Genomic DNA, 21424 nt, shown 5'->3' with positions numbered 1-21424 from the left:
AAAACTGCATTTTACTGAAGAACTGTGTTTGCAACCATAATAGTTTTGTTTATTCTGTTATAATTGATGACAGTTAAAATTTCTCAAACAAAAAGACTTAACTTCTTATTTTATTTTATATTTATATGTGTTTTGGGGTTTTGCTTAGTCACCTTAAGTATTAGAAAATGGTTGTACTGTCATTCACTCTATAGAATTTTAGTTCTTGGCTGTCTGTCTAGAATACCTGCTAACTCAACTGGCAGCTGGACTCTGCTCCATTCCAGCAGCAGTGGGTAATTTTCAATGTTATAAGAGGCAAGAACAGTGCGGAAGGCTCCTGAGGGAAACCAAATACTGCAAAGCAAAAATCTGGTTGCCTCATTGTCTCTTTTCTTTGCCCTTTCACCAGCTCTCCCAGCAGGACCTGCCTCCTGTTCTCATGAAAGGCAGCTGAAGGCACAGCATTCACTGTGTTTGAAGTACTATGGATTCAAAGAGAAAATTCCCCAGCTTCAGAGGGCCTCATGCAACGCAGTCATTACAGCTCCTGCTGGACCTTTACTTGCAAAAGCAGCCTCAGCTACTCAGCACCCAGGGGAATTTCTTCCCCTGGAAGGAAGAACAGGGCAGCATTAGCTGGTCTATGTCCTTCCAAATGTGCCGCGTGCCTCTGACAGTTTAATTCCCCTTACAGGTATATGTGAAAGGGTTTCCAGTCAATATTTATTATCTTCCTAATGAGATGTAATAAGGTACCATAGTCTGAAGGTTAATACTCAGTCATACATGCAGGGTTAACTTGTGATCACTCAAGGAGCAGAGCCGTTCTTTGTCAGTCTCACCAGCTGCAACTGGATAAGCTTTCAATGCAAGAAGTGCGCTGTGGCTAGGAGAGGAGGCGAGTTATTCTAACATTGCTTTTCATGCTAATTAGTATCATCATTCCTGTGCTTTTTTAAAATACAAAATGATCATACACCAAATGCGTACAGGCCTTGGGCTGTTAAATTGGGATCATCCTAGTATGGGTAAGTGCCACTGGTAACATCTGTGTAACATTATTTACCACAAATCCAACAGAGAGGAAAAGGAAAGCTGAACATTTCCAACTAATACCTTTTGTCCAGGCCGTCCAGATTCACCAGGTTCACCCTAAAAGAAACGAGATGAATGACATGAGATCTGACAAAATGAATTAGAGCTGGGGAAAACCATTAAATTAACAGTACCTGAAATGTCTATCACATTACAAAGTAACACAGACCAACCACCCCTCTTCTCCCTGTAAAACTGCTTTAAAACTAAATTACCTTAATTCCTGCAGCAGAAGAACCAGGGTCACCCTGATACAAAATCCACAAGAAATAATCACACATTACATATACAGTTTTTGAGGGAACAAATATAACAAAACTTACTATGATTCTATGATTCTATAGAAAGGCTATATAACAAAATAACTATATAGCAAGATTACCTGTTCTCTGTGCTGCTACATAGAAATTTACCCAATGAATTAAATCAATGTGATGCACAAAAGGAACAGTATTGCTTTCAAGAACACGCAGAGAGATTTAATTTTGCTCATCCAAACAGCATAATAGTTAGCCTCAAATTTCACAACTAAAAATGTAGATGCAATAATTGCAGATTTTGTATAAATGCACTTCATAAAGCCAGAAGATGAGACATATTTTGACACCTCCAAATTGCTGATATAGATTAAAACTAATTACTGCCATTTACAAAGAATACGAGCAATCATTTTGACCTATTCTAGAGACGGCAAGTGTCAGGTCTCAACTGAAAAATCTTTTTGTGCAAGGTTAGCCTTGAAAAAAACACCCCAGTGACCTATGTGTTTATCTCCATCAGGACAGGTAATAGCTCTATTTCCACAGCTCTTCAGCATATTTAAATTGATAGTTTAATGCAGTTAAGGGTTATACTTTAATGGATGAGAGAGCTATAGTAATTTATGTATTCTGAAAGGTCTCTGTTCTGAGGGGGCATCTAGCATGCAAAAAGATGTGCCTGTGTTTTGCTGGGTTGACTGGATTTGATAGGCAGTGATATGCACAAGGGCAGAGGATCAGCGAGTGACATGGTCAAGGAAGCTTTTAGCTCCTAGTTTTGTACAACTGTCACAGGATCCTTAAAATTCTTGTATACTCACTTCGCTGCATTTTTTTTTTTGTTAAATGACGTGCCAAACAAAAATGAAAAAAAAACCCCTAAATTAATGAAAAGTTTGCTAGTCAAACTACATGCTGTTGAAGATGGCTAGAGTGCTTTTATTTGAAGAACTGTCTCATTAGTCATTATTCAAAATAAATTTTGATTGCTACACAAAGCAACTTCATCCTCCCCAACAGCCTCCTAGTGATTTACATAGGTATCATAGAAGCCAGTACTGTAATCCACTTTGAAGATGTTTAAGCAGAGTGTAGATGTTTAATATTCTTTGCATTAAAATACAAACAGGAGATACCCATTCCTGCTGATTTGGTGAAGCTGGAGAAAGTGTTCTGTGAATGTCATTGTTTCAAAGTTGGTTTGGGTATGAGGTCTTTTGGTCTCATAAAATTAAATGGTACCAGATAACATGCTCACTGTTCTTCGAAGAACAGCAATAGATTTTCTCTACACAGTTACTGCAGCTCACTCTTATGTGAAGAAAAAACAAAAATCAGTTTTATGAAGGGTTGATTCATGTCTAGAAACCTGAGCTGCTTCATTTTGATAGACATGCATGAGTGATACTGCTGATACCCCTTACAAGCATGTACAAATGCAAAGCCTCGAGGACTTTTTATAGCTATAAAGTGGCAAAGCAACTGGTAAGAGACATTCACCAGTTAAACATTTTAAAGGATAGTGATGGATGTGGGGAAGATAAGACGCAAAGTATTTATAATCCACCTTCATGCAAGAATGAAAATTAATATGGGATTAAAGAAAAAATTATGGTACAGCATGTTCTCAGTTCTCTGACGAGTCAGACAGTTTGAAAATGAAGAAACTTTAGCAGGGGAACATGCCCACATAAGCAAGATACTTGGTAGTTTCTAGGGACTAAGGCTACAATAGAAGAGTAGAAGCAAGAACTCAAATCTGGCATTGACACTGTCTACAAAGCAGGACAATTAAACAAAGGCGGTTTCTTCCTTATGTCACAGGTCAAAAAGCAGGCACCTAAGTTCATATTTCTGAGAGCTACCAGGTACAGCAGTTCAGAAAACAAAGCTACATTAATTGCACAAACAGGAACCCATTCCTAAACCAAGTCTGAAACTGTTGTTGCCTGATCTCTCTCACCATATAGATGAAAATTTAGAATGTCACAGAAACATTAACCTTTTAAAGAAATGTTTTTAAGTTCTGTGAACTAAAATTATGTTTTTAAGTTCTTAAGCATATGTGTAGCGTTATGATCTGGTGCAACGGTCTCTACACTCATTTACATAAAAAAAGCAGGAAGGGTTTGTACGTGTATGTGGTTGAACACCTGAGAACTGAATGGATACTAGTATTATCTTACCTCTGAACAATAATTCTAGCAGCTCTCCTAAAAACAGTCTTTAAAAACTGAGCTTTAATAAATCTTACACTTGTCCCCACAAGCGTTCAGCTGGCAAAAAACTTTCAGTACTCATCTGGTAGTGAAGCTCCATAATGTAACACATGCCCCAAACTTTTCAGAGCTACCCAGATACAAGGCACAGGTTGTGTAGTAGGGAAAAACTGGCACAGAAGATATGTATAAGCATAGTGCCTCAATAAGGCTGGCTGTTAAATTTGCTGGAGCTCAATTTAATCTGCTTCTTTTAAGACAATAGACATAATTTTTTTATGTTAATCTCCTGCCCAAGAGGGAGCACCCAGTGGAAGACACAGAAGGAATGCTATTGAGCTACTTTGAAATCCTGCACTATAGCAGGGATTACAGTCAAGGTAAATTTAACTGCCTCCTCAAGATGATCATGACACCAGTAGAGAAACTGCAGATACAATACAGAAAAAAATACAGATGAATAAATATAGCAAAAAAGTCAAGGCTACTCCATGTAATTGTCAATTAACTGTGTCTGTAACAGTCATTCTGATATACTCTAACACTTATATGATTAGCGATTGCTGGGCAGATTCATCCTGGAATTCTACATAATGATCATACAGTAAAAACTCCCCCCTATGCTGAAGAGCAGGAAAGAATACAATGCTTGTTAAGTACTACAAATGTAATGTAATGACACCAAGTTTAATGCTTGCTCCTAAATTATCTGTCCAAAACCAGCCTCCTAAGCTCCCTACAAAGTGCTGTTTGCAGAGCTATCTACCAGAAACTTTCAGCTGCAGCTTTCCTTTAAGATCTAGATCTTTTTTTCTGGGTGGCAAACTGTCTTGCAGGCAGGGAAAATAAAAGAAAAATAATGAAGTCAACTAAGTCACAGTTCTGCTCACTCTGTTGTAAAAATTCCTGCAGTGGATTCTAGCCTGTTTCAGTTAAAGCAAGGCACTCCACACATAAAGCATATATTCCCATGTCACCACCCCACCTCTGAAATTTATATGAAACTTGAAAGAGATGGGAGACTTCTGTGTCACAAAGTTCAAGTTTATTGAAACTTCTTCAGATACAGCAGTATAAGAAGTTTCCCAGTGACCTATATTTTCCACAAGTTTATTCCAACTAGACTGCCAAACAGTTGAAAGCTCCCACAGAAATATTTAAAACTGTACTTGGGGAGAAAGGATTTACCACTGAAAGAGGGAGAGAACTTTTTCTTTCCTTAAACAAGATCCCAAGCAGGGCGATATGTGCTCTGCAGACCACAGCGCAGGATGGGCATTTTAGTGGATGCAAACTCCCTCTCACAGCTGACAAAGTAGAAAAGCAACAAGTGAAGCTACATTAGGCTTCCCAGGGAGACTATTAACTTCATGTTTACTTGTTGCATGACTATCTCGCTGAACAACAATCTCATACTTGCTATGAAATTATATTCTTGAATCACATAAAAGTGGTTCAAGATGATCTTACTGGCATACACTGTGTAAGTAACTAAATAAGGTTCTTAAGACTTTCATCTGGGTTAATAAGCACGACCACAGACGAAGTATTATTTAAATGAACTCTGGGAATCAAATAACTTGATATTCTTAAACCTAACGTCTATTTTTAATTGCTGATTTTAGAATACGCCCCATAAAATCCTTGTGTTCTTGAGAGCATAGCTTTACTGTATCCAAATGATAGGACCTGAAAGATTTGCATGCATTCCTTACCAGCTTGATAAATCCATCATAAATTTCTCCTTGCACTAAACCGGTGTGAGTTGGTTAAGCAATCACACATATAGGGGTACAAGAAGAAATTTTTATTCTTCTGCCCAAGTGTAGTCACTAAAATGACTGTTTTTAGAAGCGTATGAATTCCAAAGTGATGGCCAGAAGAGATCATTATGACTGATCCTTCTTCCTGTGCGGCACAGGCTTTGTTCCGACTGCTAAAGACTATGACTTGTGTAAGTAAAGCACATTTAAAAATTCAAGTTTTTTCTTTTTTTTGCAGTGATACAGCATGAGTCTCACATAAAATAAATCAAAACTAAGTAAAATAAAATTTTGACAATGTCTACTCTTTAGTGACTTCTACCACACGTTGGTACTTTGCAACAATGAACAGACAAGGTATTAAGTGAGGTTATCGCTGATGTCATCTGGCAAAAAATATTTAAAGTGCAGTTTTTACCTTCAGCTCTCAATTGTCCAGCTGGCAACTCAGAGGGAAGTTACCTATCATGATACCATACTTTTTGTCCCATATTGGTTTGGTCCCTCTCTTTGAGGGGAACAGAGAAGGCAAAACGTAAAAGGATATATCAGAAATGGCTATAACTCAGCAGACCTAGTTCCAACAGTCTGGCAGGTTGTGACCATAGTATACATACCAGGTTGTATGATGCAAATTTCAGCAAAGAGGGGTGCTAATTAGAGACATGCTGATGTATCCTGTCCTAAAGCTGTTGCTGTATAAAGTCAGAAATTTTATGCTTATTTGGAAAGAAGAGCAACATTTTTTCTGCTGTTCATAAAAATGAATTCAGTCAGATCACTCAGCATTTAAAAAAAAGGTTTAAAATGCATTTTTCTTTTGATCAAATGATTATATTCATTAGCTGACTGTACTGTAAGCATGCCTAAAGCATGCATTTTCTCTACCAATAAGTAGTGTACCTTTTCTCCGGTGTCACCCTTCGGTCCATTTTCTCCAGCATCACCCTATAATTAAAATACATATTATATTTTAGTGATTTTATGTAAGCACACAGCATGCAGAGAAGAGTCAGCATTCCAAGATGATTAGCAAGCTAATTTTTTTAATCAGGTAGTCAACCTCTCTATGACATGGTCAGGAAGCATGGTTTATATAGCTGCTATGCCTGTTGATTGATTATGTCTGAGAAGATTACAGTCTTCAGTATACCTGTAATCCCTTTCACAGGTCCTCAAAAAAACCCACAAACTATCAAATAACTATCTTCCTGTAGGTGTAGTCTACGGAGTTCCCCAATTCGTTGTGGTTTAGCAATGAAGGAATAATTTCATGATGATTCAGCATTTTAAATTGCCAGAATGTATAATTTTTTCCAACAGAGACATTAATCTAAATGCATCTAATCACATTCGGTGACAGCTGCACAATTCCAATACTTTTTATTAGGATTCTCAAGTAATTTATGGTATATACTCTCTGAATCTGAAGTCCTTCATGAATGCTTCACAAACTAGAAAAGTTTCACTGAATGCCACCCCTCCAAGGAGCTACCAGAATTACTGTTCTCTCTACATAAATTCTATGCATTGTTCATTGTTAAAAAAATTGATGTTCAGATAACTTTTTCATGATTGGGTAGACATTTTCTATTTTATAAACAGGTTTGTAAAGAAATATTTCAAAAGATTTATCTATATAAAGACCAAATTTCCATGTATATTAATAAGGCCATATAGTAAGTGCAGACTACACCATAAAGTCTTCATTATAGATGAGACTGCAGGCCAAAAATTTCTGTGGGATTTGAGACTCATGTAAAGTGTGAGAAATATTTAAAATGCCAAAAGTATTGATAAATGCTGAGTCTAAGTAGGCTAAAAAACTTTCCACTAGGTCTTGGTCGGATAATCATAGCAGTAATCAAATAATACTCAGCATCTGTCATATTGCTCTGAAAACCTTAATGTAAAATCCCATTCAGGGGACTTATAACAGAGATCATTTTATATACCACAGTCACTGACACAATGGGAACCAGCTAACAATCCAGCAGCACTTTCATTAAAGGCTTGATGAAACATGGAAACATGAAACAGCAACTGTTAGGAATGTTATTCCAAGTTCTTTTGACATGATAAAGCATATTGAGGGCATTTATAATTACATTTTTTAGGAAAAGACAAAGGTTAATTATGGAAAAATATACTGATTTTAAGTAATGGAAATTCAGTCTATGTTAACATTTTTGCTTATTCTTTTTGTGTCCGAAAACAAACGATTACTGAAGTTCTCCAACAAATATGATTTTAACCGAAGTAATTATTTAATGAAAGAGATTCCCAATTATATACTTCTACACAAAGGGTATATGCTTTCAAGATTCCCCTGGACTATTTTTATGATGTGCTTTTGAAAATGTGAAATGAATTGCCTTTGCAAAGCATGCTTGCAGCTGCTATTACGTGGATTTACACAGATCTGGGAGTGAAATTCAATTGCAACTGCGAAGACGTGCAAATTGCACTTGAATTCAGCATCTTACTTTTTAAAAACATATCTCAGTGTACTCACAGAAGATGAGTCTATGTACAGATTCCTACTCAAAATAAGGCTTACACCATTTCTCAAACTGCCCTTGTACAGATGCAGAAGCTTGACTATCACTCAGTGTGTACTCTTATATGGATGCTCCTACTGGCCACACTCCCTGGAAGAGCAGAATTACACCCATGTTTTGCCGTGTGGCACTCGTTCTGCCTCCTCGTCTTGGCGTGGCTGTAGACATCAGAAAAGTAACTCCTCACTAACTCACTGCAAATCTGAGCACTGTTAGTGTACCATTTGTGCTGCCAGTACTTCTCCCGACAGTCTATAGCCTAAGATCATCGAAGCAAATTCTCCTGCTCCGACTTAAAATGACCCAAGCAAGAACACAGGACTAGACTTTTAGTATGCAGAGAATGGTTATCCATATATCATTTAGAGTCAATGTATTTATCAGTCTGTTAACCTACTTGTTTTACTCTACACAGGTGACAGAGCACTGAAATCAAGTTATGAGAAATGTGTGGATCTTTCCCTTATTCAGATGGGCTCATCTTTTTTTCTGAGTCTAATCACAGTTAGGATTAGTTGCACAGTTGTTCAACTGTGCAGCCTTTAACACGTGACCGTTGCTCTCTGTGACTAATTCCACTGCAGTAATTGCAGATCAGTAACTTCCATTAGTAGGTCTTATTTGACACTAGTAAAGGCTGCACAAAGCTGCTCAAGTTCTAGGTAGTAGCTGCATTTATTTCTTTTTAAACTCTGAATCAGTGCACTGGCAATTCTCCAAAAGAAAACCACCACAAAGGAAGTGAAACATGTCTCACCTTTTCTCCTCTTTCTCCAGGGTCACCCTGATGAAAACAATTGGAGCAAAGAAGTTGTAAGTTACTAACACAAGCAAAAATCAAAGTGTTAGTATTACTATCATTAGTATGTCAATTATCAACAATTGGCAGTACTGATGACATTGCCTCAGATGACAAAATCCAATACAAAAATCTTCAATAAACAATAAAATATTGTAAATTTAATGGAACTTAACAGACAGTATATCTTCAACATAATTTCAAAAGCTTAATAATCTGCATGTAAAGAATTTCCCACCCCCCACCTCGCCATTTTGTCCTAGATTAAATCCTGACGAATGGGCATATGCCTTCGTGAAGTGGGCTGCCAGGACCTAAGGGACCCCTACATTCGGTTGTCCTTATTTTGGGAACGAATGAAAGAAAAATCCAAAGGCTAAAGCAAGGGGAGTTTTATGATTCTGTTAATGGCTTAGAATTAATGGCTTAGAAGGCTCTTCAGAAGAGACAAAAAGCCTTAAGTGTCTTGAACTAATTCATAATTGATTCAGAGGAAAAAGCCTTTGGTGCTCCTTACATTCTCTGTAACAAAAAGACAGCATATGGCCATTATTTTTTTAAAATTATTTCTTGCTTGAGAAGCTAGCTCAATGGCCAATGCATTTCTGCGCACCAGCCTGACCTTGACAACTCATCTCTGCATTTCTGGCTCAGAATTGCACTCTGGCTCATCTTTGCCCCTTCTGATGGCTGGCGGTCGCTAGGCAACTCAAAGACTACAGCTGTGAATATGAATTAAGCATCAACTGCCATAATTTGGTTTCTTCTGTATACAAAGTAAGAAAAGGTCATGCTCCCAAATGGTTTGTTTTCATTCCTGATGGACAAGCAGCCAGTCAGTAAATGTAAAAATCCTGCCCTGCGTGTCTGTCAGCAACAGCGTGAGGCACAGAATCAGCTGAGGAGCACATGTGCAGCAAAGACGCACGCTCGCAGCTGATGGGATTAGAATTTAGCATTACCCATTCCAAGAGGCCCACAGATCCCATCATCTCAAACATGTCGAGCTTTCTTTTAAATGAAGTTATCATAAGCTTTATGTTTTCTTTCACTTGTTCGATATTAGAATAGCAGAAAAAAATATTTGACAATAAAATAAATGCAAAGAGACATTCAAATGTACCAAATACAGATCGACACATGCTCCTAATGAAGCTTGTTGCTAACTTCCATAATAGCAGGATCAGCCCTCAAGACTTAACCCTGACATTCATCAAAGAATTGACTGCAGTAGCTCTTGAAAAGAAGCCTGAAACACATTGTAAGGAGTATAAACAAATCCTTTCTAAAAAAGGTCCCCAAATTCCCAAACACTTGCAGGCATATTGCATTCACTTGGCAGTGGATGCATATGTGTCAGTGCCACTGACTGGGATTATACATGCACAGCAGAAGAATACGCTTCTTTATGGTGAAACGTGTAAAGCATCTTACAGCACTGATCACTGGAGGGAGCAGATCATTAAAGGCCGGTCAGAATATAAACCCAAATTGGAAAGCATGACCATCATCTCTACATGCACTCACATACTGTGCGCTTCTCTTTTTAATCCATTTTCAATACCAACCTTAAGCCCTGCTGCTCCCTTCTCTCCTGCTATGCCAGGCAAACCAGGTTCACCCTAAAGGCAAAGAAAACAAAAGATGGGGTTAAGAAAAACAAGATGAAGAATATTAACAGCATTTCACCGACTGTCTCACATTGGGTAAGTAATGATAAACAGAATTTAAAAAGATTCTGTGAATATGTACTCCACAGTTGGGCACTAAAATGCCTTATTTCATCAGTTACAGTGGATTAATTCTAATTAACTCCTGTATAGATAAGAAATAATTCTATTGAAGGCAGCGGAAATACACAGGTGTCAAACTAAACAGAAAACAAAACTGCAATCTCCGATTCTGAAAAGCTGGCCAATTAATCTTAAGAGCATAGTCTTCCCAGCAAGACTGTCAATGCTTTCCTCTTCTCTACAACTTAGAAATATTGCAAGAAAAGTTTATCCTAAATGATTTTGACATTTGTGCTTCTGGTCTCATATGGAAGGCAGATAACGAAAAAATGAGAAGGGCCCATTCCAGAAATGGAAGAGTTGGGAGAAACAGGCAGCTTTTTCATTTTTTAAATATACCTTACTTGTCCATTGTTCATACTCTTATACAACTGGCTGAAAAGTAGATTTAAAATATTTTAAAATTTTCTTCATTACATCAATGATCCACATTTTGGGTATGTTTAATGGACAGCATATATATTCTTCCACAGCTCAAGGAGTCATAAATAATTTTCCTAAATCAATCAACAAATAACAACTATTTACAAACTTCTTTTCTTCCCCCAAATTTAAAAACAAAAAACCCAATCAAACACAAAAAAATCCAAACCCCAAACAAACCCTTATAGACATTTCCTAGTGTTTATTTCCCAGATTCATGAAAAACCCACAGATATTATTTATTTTAGGTAAAATGATAAAGCAATGGTTAGACTTTATTGTAAAACAAAAAGAGGTGACGGCTAACTATGTAAAATCTTCTGCAGAAGTATGCCTCAGTTTCACAACACCTGTCTTCTTTTGGTAACCCTCACGTACACACAACTGCATTGCACTTCTAGGGTGGCAAGGCCTGTTAAAATAACATCCAAAAAAGACTTGAAAAAGCCTAGGTTCTTCTATAAGCCCTTTGCTATGTAAATGTATAAAAACGTGTGAAGGTTAAATGCAGTAACGAACATAGTAATCAAACTAGAAACAGTAACTCATATCAGAAACTCAGTGGACAATTTTCATACAGTATTCAAACTTAGTAGACATGGTGGACCAACCAATTTAATTTAAAGGCTTGCTCCAAATGCAACAACACATATCTTCCAAACCTCCGTAAAAGCCTTCCATTAAGAAAAGGCTTTTCTCCTTACTTTCACAGTCTTATTTTAATCATAGATATATAAACTCTGATTTTCCATGAAAGAAGGATCTATTCTACCATTCTCTTTCTAAATTAGGTAACAGGATCATCAATTACATTCTAATTTCATCAAGAGTTGGGACTATTTCAAAATATAAAACAAAACCAACGAGGTTCTAGTGAAATTCTACTGAGGTATTTTCCAAGCCAGAGAAAAAGCGTTAGGTACCATTAAACTCATAGGGAATTAAGTAGCTCTTTGAGTCAGCCCTTTTCAAGGCTCCTTTGTATTACAGAAGCTCTTAGGGCTGATACAGTAGGACAGGCATTCGATATATAAGTGGTCAGGATTTGAAGCTGTTGGAGATTAGGTGTAAGTGTCCTAAAGGATTGACCTAACAGGTACTTGAAGAAAACTGCCAGTTGACAAAATGAAGCAGAAGGGACCAATGAATATGCACTTCTTTCTTCTCATCCCCACACCCCAAACAAGTTTCTGTCCCCTTCATTTTAAAACAGCTGCTGGCGGCTGACACTTTCAGAGGCTTAAATCTCCAATCACAGGTTTCAATTCCCAAGCTTGCACTTTCCTCCCAGGTTTACATACCAGTGCTACGAATGCGGAGAGCTACTACTGTGACAAAAAAGTGACCGCAAAAATGGGACAAAAGAATTATCTTATTTTCTATGGAAAAAAAAATGAAAACCTCAGGCTGTCACCTAGTCATAGTAAATCACTATTCATACTAACAGTCTCATTTCTGACCTACATGCAAGGTTCCTATGGCCAACGCCACACATCTGGCACTCCAAGTACTAGTCATAGGCATTAGCACAGCAGAAATTAGCTCTGGGAGTGGGAAAGATTGAAAGCAAACCTAGAAGGGCAGCACAGAAATGACACCGTGTCTTCATACTCTTGAAGCGATTACCCTTCTCTTTCTAATGACCAGAAGAACACGGGCTAAAATAATTTTCTGTCATACTTACAATATTCCTTTCCCTATTTTAGAACCCTATTTTCTTGTCCATACAGGGAATCAGGGAGTAACAAGATGAAATAAAAACGTACAGCACATAAGCTACTCTATATCCTACCCCTGGTGAACATTCCCAGTGCACAGCAAAACAACCTTTGTGCCAGGAAGCCTCCCTTTTTCACACTGCATGTCTTGTGGGCATGGCAGTCTGGCTTTAAGTGTAGATATTTAAACAATTCCATTAAAGCCTACCGTAAAGAAAACAATCAAACAACAACAACAAAAAAACCTCCACAAAAAAAACCCAGTGTTTTTCTCCATCCCAAATCAAACCCCCAAAAGAGCAAAGCCTTGACAGACCACCCATCAGCTAGGAAATTCCAAAAGTAGTTATGAAGCAAAATGGCAGCTAACATTTTGAAGGTGAGGAAATTAATAGCTCTTCCCTTGCTATGCACTAAAATACTGTGTTATTTTAGGAATATTGGTCCCAAAAGGCCATTTTGATTCTTGGCCTGAAAATAATTCAAAATACTTCTGTTAGGAAGTATACTTAATTACTTTCCTTCCATTTCAATACTCTTATTTATTTATTTATTTATCAAAGCATTAGTTAAAACTGGAGTGCAAAATGCTGTATGAATATGTGTCAGCTCCGCAGGTTAGTGTTTTGGAGATTAACAAAAAGTATAGCTGCCCTTTAAAAGGCTGAAGACAGTTACACTCCGGGAGTGATGCATACAAAGGAAAACTAGACATTCAGTAATGTCATCTGATGCTATTTCACAGAATCACAGAATATTTTTGGTTGGATGGGACCTTTGAGATCATCGAGTCCAACCAACAAAAAAACCCCCAAAAAAACCCACAAAACCCCCCCCCAAAAAACCACCACCAAAAAATCCCAGAACACCAAACACCAAAACCAAACCATAACAAACACCCACAACCCCACACCACACCCACCCACAAACAGACACAACCCAACAATCTCGGCCCCTGGAGCATGCCCTGAAGTGCCACATCTACACGTTTCTTAAATACCTCCAGGGATGGCGACCCCACCACCTCCCTGGGCAGGCCGTTCCAGTGCCTGACCACCCTCAGTAAAGTCATTCTTCCTAATATCTAATCTAAACCTCCCCTGCCCCAACTTCAGACCATTTCCTCTGGTCCTGTCATTATTCCCTTGGGAGAAGAGGCCAACACCCACCTCTCTACACCCTCCTTTCAGGGAGTTGTAGAGGGCAAGCAGGTCTCCCCTCAGCCTCCTCTTCTCCAAACTAAACAGGCCCAGTTCCCTCAGCCTCTCCTCGTATGACTTCTTCTCCAGACCCCTCACCAGCTTGGTGGCTCTCCTCTGGACACCCTCCAGCAGCTCAATGTCCTTCCTGTAGTGAGGGGCCCAGAACTGAACACAGCACTCGAGGTGAGGCCTCACCAGGGCCGAGTACAGAATCAGACCGCTTTTCAACCTGGTAAAATGAAAGAAGTTATAAAACTAGATACTTAGTCTCACATATTTTTTACATTCACCAGGCCATGGCTAATGTCTTTCCTGACTCACATTCCAATCTCTCTTTAATAGCACTGACAGCAAAGGTATTAGGCTGCAGAAACAACTGCCTTCTGCACATCATCTACCTTTCAGATCAAGACAGCATAGTTTTATTTCTTTTTTTCTTTCACAGAATCACAGAATGGTTGAGGTCGGAAGGCACTTCTGGAGATCATCTGGTCCAACTCTCCCTGGTCAAGCAAGGTCACCTAGAGCTGCATATTCAGGACCACGTCCAGACAGCTTTTAAATATCTCTAAGGGTATATCCAAGGATATCTACAGCCTCCCTGGGCAACCTGTGCCAGTGCTCAGTCTCCCTCACATTAAAAAAAGGTGTTTCCTGCTGTTCAGAGGAAACGTCCTGTGTTTCAGTTCGTGCCCATTGCCTCTGGTCCTGTCACTGGCCACCACCAAAAAGCACTTGGCCCATCATCTCTGCACGTTCCCTTCAGGTGTTTGACCACATTGATGAGATTTCCCCCGAGCCTTCTCTAGACTGAACAGCCTCAGCTCTTTCAGTCTTTCCTCACAGCAGAGACACTCCAATCCTTATTCATCTTTGAGAACCCTCATTGGACTCTCTCCAGTATGTTCATGTCTCTCTTGTACTGAGGAGCCCACAACCAGACACAAGAGTGTCCTCACTAGTACCCCAAGAGTGGCCTCACTAGTGTTTTTTCCCATTTAAAGAGTAACTTTGTTTATAGTACATCTGATTTTAGGTCATAGCTTGCCTTTCTGCAGTCATGAACTCCTGCAAAATCATCACTCAGGGGCAGAAGGACTGAAATCACTAAACCACAACGTGATCTAAAACCTTCTAGTGCCTATGTAAAACACAATCCTTGATCCCAACTAAAATTATGATGAGGGCCACACTGCACCCTCACACAAGAAAAAGATGCAACGCCCAGAGAAATTGTGTGAAGCCACCCTCAGAGCTTGGAACTTTTCCCTGAAAGAGATGGACTGTGGGGAGATGTGAAATGTCTCAGTACTCAGTTTAAAGGAATTGTCACTAGCCCTTTCTGCCCTTCTCCTGCGTTCTTGTTCTCAGCTAGACCACACCACGGAAGCTGTGCTGTTAGCAATGAACACCACGTGGGACAACCATGATATACCATAACAATAAAAAATTCTCCCTGCTGGCATTGAAATGGGCTATGATTTCCACATACTGCCTCAGCAATGTGGGGCTTATTTGACACCGTGACTGACAGAGAAACAGCCTAGTGGGATGCTGTGGTACCAGCACCATCTTATCTGAGTATACTGTTTACCAAGATTTTGCTGTACTTGTAAAAGTAACAAAACTACCAGATGCGCAAATGTCATGCCCCAAACAGGTAAACCTGCAAACACTGCATCAGAAATATCTCTAAGGGTATTTAGGTAGCCTTTAACTTCTGTTTCATATAAAGTTAATTTCTCTTGCCTTTGAGTAACTGGACCAACCCCAAAAGAGGATTGTTTTCACGACATGACCCACTGCACAAATAGACTATAAAGTACTAGAAAATGCAAGAAAAGCTGTCTTTTCCCAGATTTAATGTAAAAATTATGTAGTACTAGAAAGTAATTCTTTAGCCTCTTGTCTGCTGCAGAAAAGGACAAGGCCACTAGAAACTTTGTAAGCACTTAACTCACCATTTATTCACCACTAGCATCGAAATTTATTCAGATCCAGTTTGCTGAATTCACAAATGGTCTCAGAATGGTGGAAATAAAAATTTCCAGCAAATGTGTTATTTTTCTTTCACTTACCGAAAATCAAGCAGCTTAACCCAGCAGGAGTGTAAATGTTTTTGATGGTCATCATTATTTGATGACCACTCACACAGAAGAATGCTGCAGACACAGTGGGACTTTTCTGCTGTTGTTTATAAGCTATAGGGAAATTGCAGGGTCCCCATCAGTGGAATGATGATGGCACATTTTCAAACAGATACGTTGCAATGTTGTGTTTCCTGCCAGTAGCAGAAAAATCTTTAACATGATACAGGAGCTAACCTGTGGATGGGGAGCTGCCACCAACACAAGTTCCACGTGTTAACCCCAAATGCACTGATGGGAGGGCAGGCACTTTGGTTCCTCAAAAGTAGCATCACTCCAACAAACTTAGTTATTGTTACTACTTAGCAGGAAGACTGTTCCATCAGCAAACTGCAGTGTGAAGGCATGACTGAACGAGTTATGTAAAAGATCACCACTAGCTATTTGAAACCTTCTGATAATTTCCAGAACCGGCTTCAACAAAATGCTCTGAGACTCAGAAATGTTTGGATTTTTCTTCCAGTTAATATCAATTACCAGGGCAAACAAAATGCTAACATGCCAAGAATAGACCCAACCCAGCCATTCAATTCAGGAGTTTCAGGCAATTCAAAGACTAACCAGAAGGATGTTCCTTTAGACCCTGGCACTCTCAAGCGTATATCAACTGTATAACTGCATTAACATTGACAGACTGTCTCTGCCTTTCCTGTATTTGGGAAAAGAGAAACTTTCAGCACCTTGCCCAATAAACAGGTGTAATAATTTTCTCAGATATCCTCATGGTACAGGGAGTCTTAATGCTTACACTGATGTGTAAGGGTGGCTACAAACAACATGGAGACTTCCTTTTTACAAGGAGCCACATGGAAAAGACAAAGCGTAATGGGTACAAGTTACTTCCGGGGAGATTCTGATTGGACACAAGAAGAAAATTTTTCACATGAGAACAATTAGCCACTGGAATAATCTCCCCAGGGAAGTGGTGGATCTCCCATCGTTGGACACTTTTAAGATTCAGCTGGACACTGTGCTGTCTAGACTGTGCTTTTGCCAAGAAAGCTTGGACCAAATGATCCATGAGGTCCCTTCTAACCTAGTATTCTATGATTCTATGAAGCGAACCTGAATTTGATGAGCACTCAAAACATCTAGAGCACTGCTTGGGCTCTGCTGCTAATATGAGAAAAATCTGTCAGTGTGAACTCATAAAATCTGCTTCAGAAGAGGTCTGAAAATGTGTCACCCACTAGAGTTCAGTTCATATCAAAGGAGTCAAGGAAGTTGAAAGCATGTTTCTCCTTACTGGAGTGCTCTGTGCCCTGGGGGCATATACCTTCATATCCAGAATTAATCAGCTAAAAATAATGTGGCTGGAGGCCCCAGCTTTTCTTGCTTGTAACAGGAAAACAGCCTGGAGGCTGCTGTTCTGAAATAGGTTTGCTGTTGGTGAGATGCATAACTCTGTCTACACCAGCTGGTTGATATCCACCTCGCCCTGAGAAGAAAGGCTGTCAGTATTGCTATATTTTTCAGTCACTAGAATGTAATCAATTTTAAGGATAAGGAAATACAAGAGGCCCCCAAACATAATCCAGTCTAATTTTACTCTAAAATACATAAACGAGGACAGAAGGGGAAAAAGTGGTTTCTCAGACATGTTACTGCGATTTCCATTTCAAACCAGGGTTGAATTACCTCCTTTCAACTTGCTTTTCACCCTCCTCAAAAGTAACTTAAAATTGTTTGTTTAAGGACTGGAAATCTCTCCTGGCCCACTCACCAGCTGAAATTAAGTGGAAAGACTCTTCAACAAGACTCAGCTGGCCTGCAAACCTGTCTGAGAATTTGTGAACTACATTTAATGATGTTTCCTTGCTTTAAATTTCTTTATTTGAAAAAATGTTAGTACATGCATACCCTTTCTCATTTTTCTAAACAAATGTGATAATACTGCTTTCAAAATGTGTCTCCTACAAAGTAAGCACACACTGTTGGAAAATGTATGTAAATTAGAGTAATAAGAAGCATGAAAAAAGTAATAAGAAATCTGCACACCCAGACTCTGTCTGCTGATAAGAAAGGAAATGCTCCTGAGGTTTATCAGATTGCTAATGCCAAACTACAGAAACAATTTGAAATGAAGGGATCTGTCCTGACCACACATTCTGTTCCCAATATACCTGTACAAAAACCCAGAAATACCAAGTACTATGTAAGAAAAAGCGTTCCATGGAAGTATGGAGTGAGGGGTTTATGCACTCCAGACAAACTCCTATTTAAAACAAAGATAGTTAGTTGCACAGACTCCAGAAACTGGGTTCCTTCAGCCCAAATGCAATCCTTACTTAGGGAACCTCCTTTTTTTCCTCCTTGTGTTGTTGCTGGAGTCACTTGGAGCCCTTATCAAATCAGTACCACTTAACAAATACCAGAATATGTATTCTATACTTGCACAGTTGAACTTTCCAAGAACCCCTCTGTGGCCATTTCAACATGATTAATGTAGAGATCAGATATCCCTAGATCACTACAACCTCATATCTCCATGCAGGTATAATCCTTCTTCATACTATTCAAGTGTCTGAGGACCTCTTGCCCGGGATCAAGAAAGGGAAGGTTATCTCCCATAAAGTCTTGCTAGGAAGCAACCTGCTACAGGTGGACTGCACAACAGTGTGCGAAGAAAAGGGAGTACTCGGAAAGATTCTCCTTGCTATCTAAGAAGGTTTCTGTCCATGCCAGAGGCAACACTCTCTCGAGCTGCAGATAATTATTAGGCAACTCCTTTCCAGTTACTGTTCTCAACAAGATAAGCAGAGTGTGGCTATAGTTTCCCAAATGTAGGAACAAAGAAAGAATGTAAATGCCCTTGCAAGACTACCTGTAAAGTTTCATTGGATTGAGCCTAAAAGAAAAAAATGTGTTAAGCTTTTATGGCAGTGACTTTGCAACCTCTCTTAATACAAGAAAAATCTACTAGTTAACAGTTCTGCAAAAACATGTGGGTTGTGTAAAATTGCACTTACTCTAATATCTAGAAATTGTCTAAGAGAAGTGGTTCATATGTTAAGGGACTAGAAAATTATTCTAAGTGCACTCAGAATTTATGATCTCATTTCCAGACCTATTGGTCAGACTTGTCAATCGTCTCCCATAATCCACTATTTCAATTAAAGAAGAGGTGAACGGAAAAGAAAAGGAAAATTACAGACACATAAGATGGAGATGACCTAACTCTGTATTATCCAACAGCTTAAGGAAAGAGCGAAACTAATTCACTGCTGACATTCATCGGCTGAAAAATATTTCATTGTCCAGATGAGGAAAACATTCACGCACACACTTAATATTAAGCATGTGCTTAACACTCACTGCCTTTTAAACTAAGAAAAAATATTAACTTGGAACTTAGACAGAGCAAACTCACTGATTAAAAGGCTACCAAGATAGTAAGGCTTTTGTAAAGCCTTTTGACTACGTAACTTTGAAAAGGGGATGACTTGCATCACACATTCAAGTCAAGTTCAACTATTCTGCAAATCAACATGAATCTGTGTGAGTAAAGCCAGGGGTACCAGCAGCCAGCTCATAGTACAGCCCAACTCTTAAAATTACTACTCTGGTCTTCATTCAACAATATCTTCTGTGTCACACTGTACTGAGAATCTGTTTTTTCATAGAGGTTGGAAGAATGGACCTTCTGGTAGGAAATACTAGCATGGGAGTCCTAGATCGCACTATACTTTCTAACTTTAGATAAATACTGCTTCAGTTTAACTTTATTTCTACTACTACTTCCAAGCTAGCGGAATTCATTATTCATTAAAAGAGATACCAACATTCAACTTTCATCTGCTTAGTATTATATGGAAATAATACATTTTCTGCACATAAGGAATTGCTTGATAGTCAATATCAACCAAAAACTGTGAAAGAAAACAACAGAATGTGACCACCTTTCATTTTTATCTGTATGGGTTTTGTCCTGGCATGTAGATTTTAGTTTAGTAATTATTCTATTTTTTTCTTAAAGGGCAAAAGTAAAATAATCCAGCTGTACTAAAAATATGTTCACATCTTTATTAAAGTGGTAATAATTTAAGAATGTCTTCAAAGCTTTAGATGCCGTAAATATTGAAACAAATCAAATAAACATAAACCCATAAATATTGAAAATACTAGGAGCTGTTTTTAAAGCATGATTTGAAGTTGATAAATAGCATTTAAAGATGTGTTTGCATTTTCCCTTAATCAAAAGCAATTGCATATTTCTTTTCTTCCCCATGAAGCATGACTGGAGGCAGGTCTTCTAAAAATAAACATACAACTTTGCCAATACAGTTTAAAAAAAAAATCCATATCTCCCAAAATCGCACTTTAATAATCAAATAAGTTTTGCACATTTGACTTACTTCGTCAACATTCATTTTTTGTGCTCATCTGAATGAAGATTTCTGGCTAGAGTTTGTGTGATGATGCTATTAAAAGTAAAGCTCTTGGATAAAATGTGAATCATCAGTTCTATTCTGTTCAATGTGGTTTGCAACTTCACCTTGTCCAGTCTTCTTACATCTTCCTCAACATCCAAAGAAAATCATGCTACAAAGTGTGTCTTCACTGGCTTTTCACTCATACTTTGGCCACAAAAACTACCTGAATTATGTACAGCAACAGCACCTGTATTGGCAAGTACTGTCTACCATTCATGTTGCAATTGAATGTAGCTATAAAATACGATGAAAAAATCTCAGGTCTTAATGCAAATTTATTTCATAATATTTTCTTGTAATTCCCCATGTGCTATATATAGTTAATTCTTTATATATATATATTTATATATATATTTATATATATTCTATAGCTAATTTTTCTTTTGTTGTTTCAGAGTAGTCATAATACTCTGAATATTTTGAAAATAGTTTAATAGTTTCCTGGCATAATAAGTATCACTGAAGTGAAATATCTGGTTGGACTATATGTTACGCTACTAGAAACGATATATCATTTTGTCAGGAAAGAGGAATTACAATGAAATTATTCGAAACATCTTAGCGCTTTTATTCCTAGGGCTTTTGGGGAGGGAGGCCACAGAAGAGATTGTACAATATGATCCTCATACACTACCATCTATTGCTGCTTAAGTGTGGTGAACAACCTCTATGATACATTTTTCTTTTGGTATTCCCTGCAAGTTCTTTTGAAGTTCACTGGGAATGTTAGTGTGCTTGTGAGAACAACAGATGGATAATACTGTTTACAGTCAGGGAGGGATATTATTTAAACTTCACCACCTGGATTTGCCAACAAACCTTAGCAACGCTGTGAAACAGCCCTGCTGCTTTATCGTGTCCCCTCCTTATGGAGACCTGTTCTGAACTAGGGGTTAACTTGGTGATGGCACTGAAAGATGACACCAAGTTGCCTGAGGTAGCATTTCCTCCAGGTTGTGTTCAAGAATATTTCTGTTTGATTTAGTTCTCTGCATTTTCACCCCCAACTTAAATTGCACATTATATTAT

General features: G+C 38.4%; 1 protein-coding gene across 1 annotated transcript in view; it reads right to left on the bottom strand.

The window, feature by feature from the left end:
- COL25A1 (collagen type XXV alpha 1 chain) overlaps window positions 1-21424 on the bottom strand; it is a 336819-nt gene that overhangs the window by 52847 nt on the left and 262548 nt on the right. The window contains exons 13-17 of the mRNA XM_074147547.1: window positions 10248-10301; window positions 8638-8664; window positions 6223-6267; window positions 1293-1325; window positions 1099-1134 (exon numbers count right to left, since the gene is read on the bottom strand). Coding sequence (XP_074003648.1) covers window positions 1099-1134; window positions 1293-1325; window positions 6223-6267; window positions 8638-8664; window positions 10248-10301 — 195 coding nt within the window. The remainder of the gene's footprint in view (window positions 1-1098; window positions 1135-1292; window positions 1326-6222; window positions 6268-8637; window positions 8665-10247; window positions 10302-21424) is intronic.

This window comes from Numenius arquata, chromosome 5 (genome assembly GCF_964106895.1).
Source record: "Numenius arquata chromosome 5, bNumArq3.hap1.1, whole genome shotgun sequence".
In the NCBI taxonomy this organism is placed as follows: domain Eukaryota; kingdom Metazoa; phylum Chordata; class Aves; order Charadriiformes; family Scolopacidae; genus Numenius; species Numenius arquata.
Note: the sequence above shows the minus strand (reverse complement) of the source record. Positions and strands in the feature narration are given on the sequence as shown.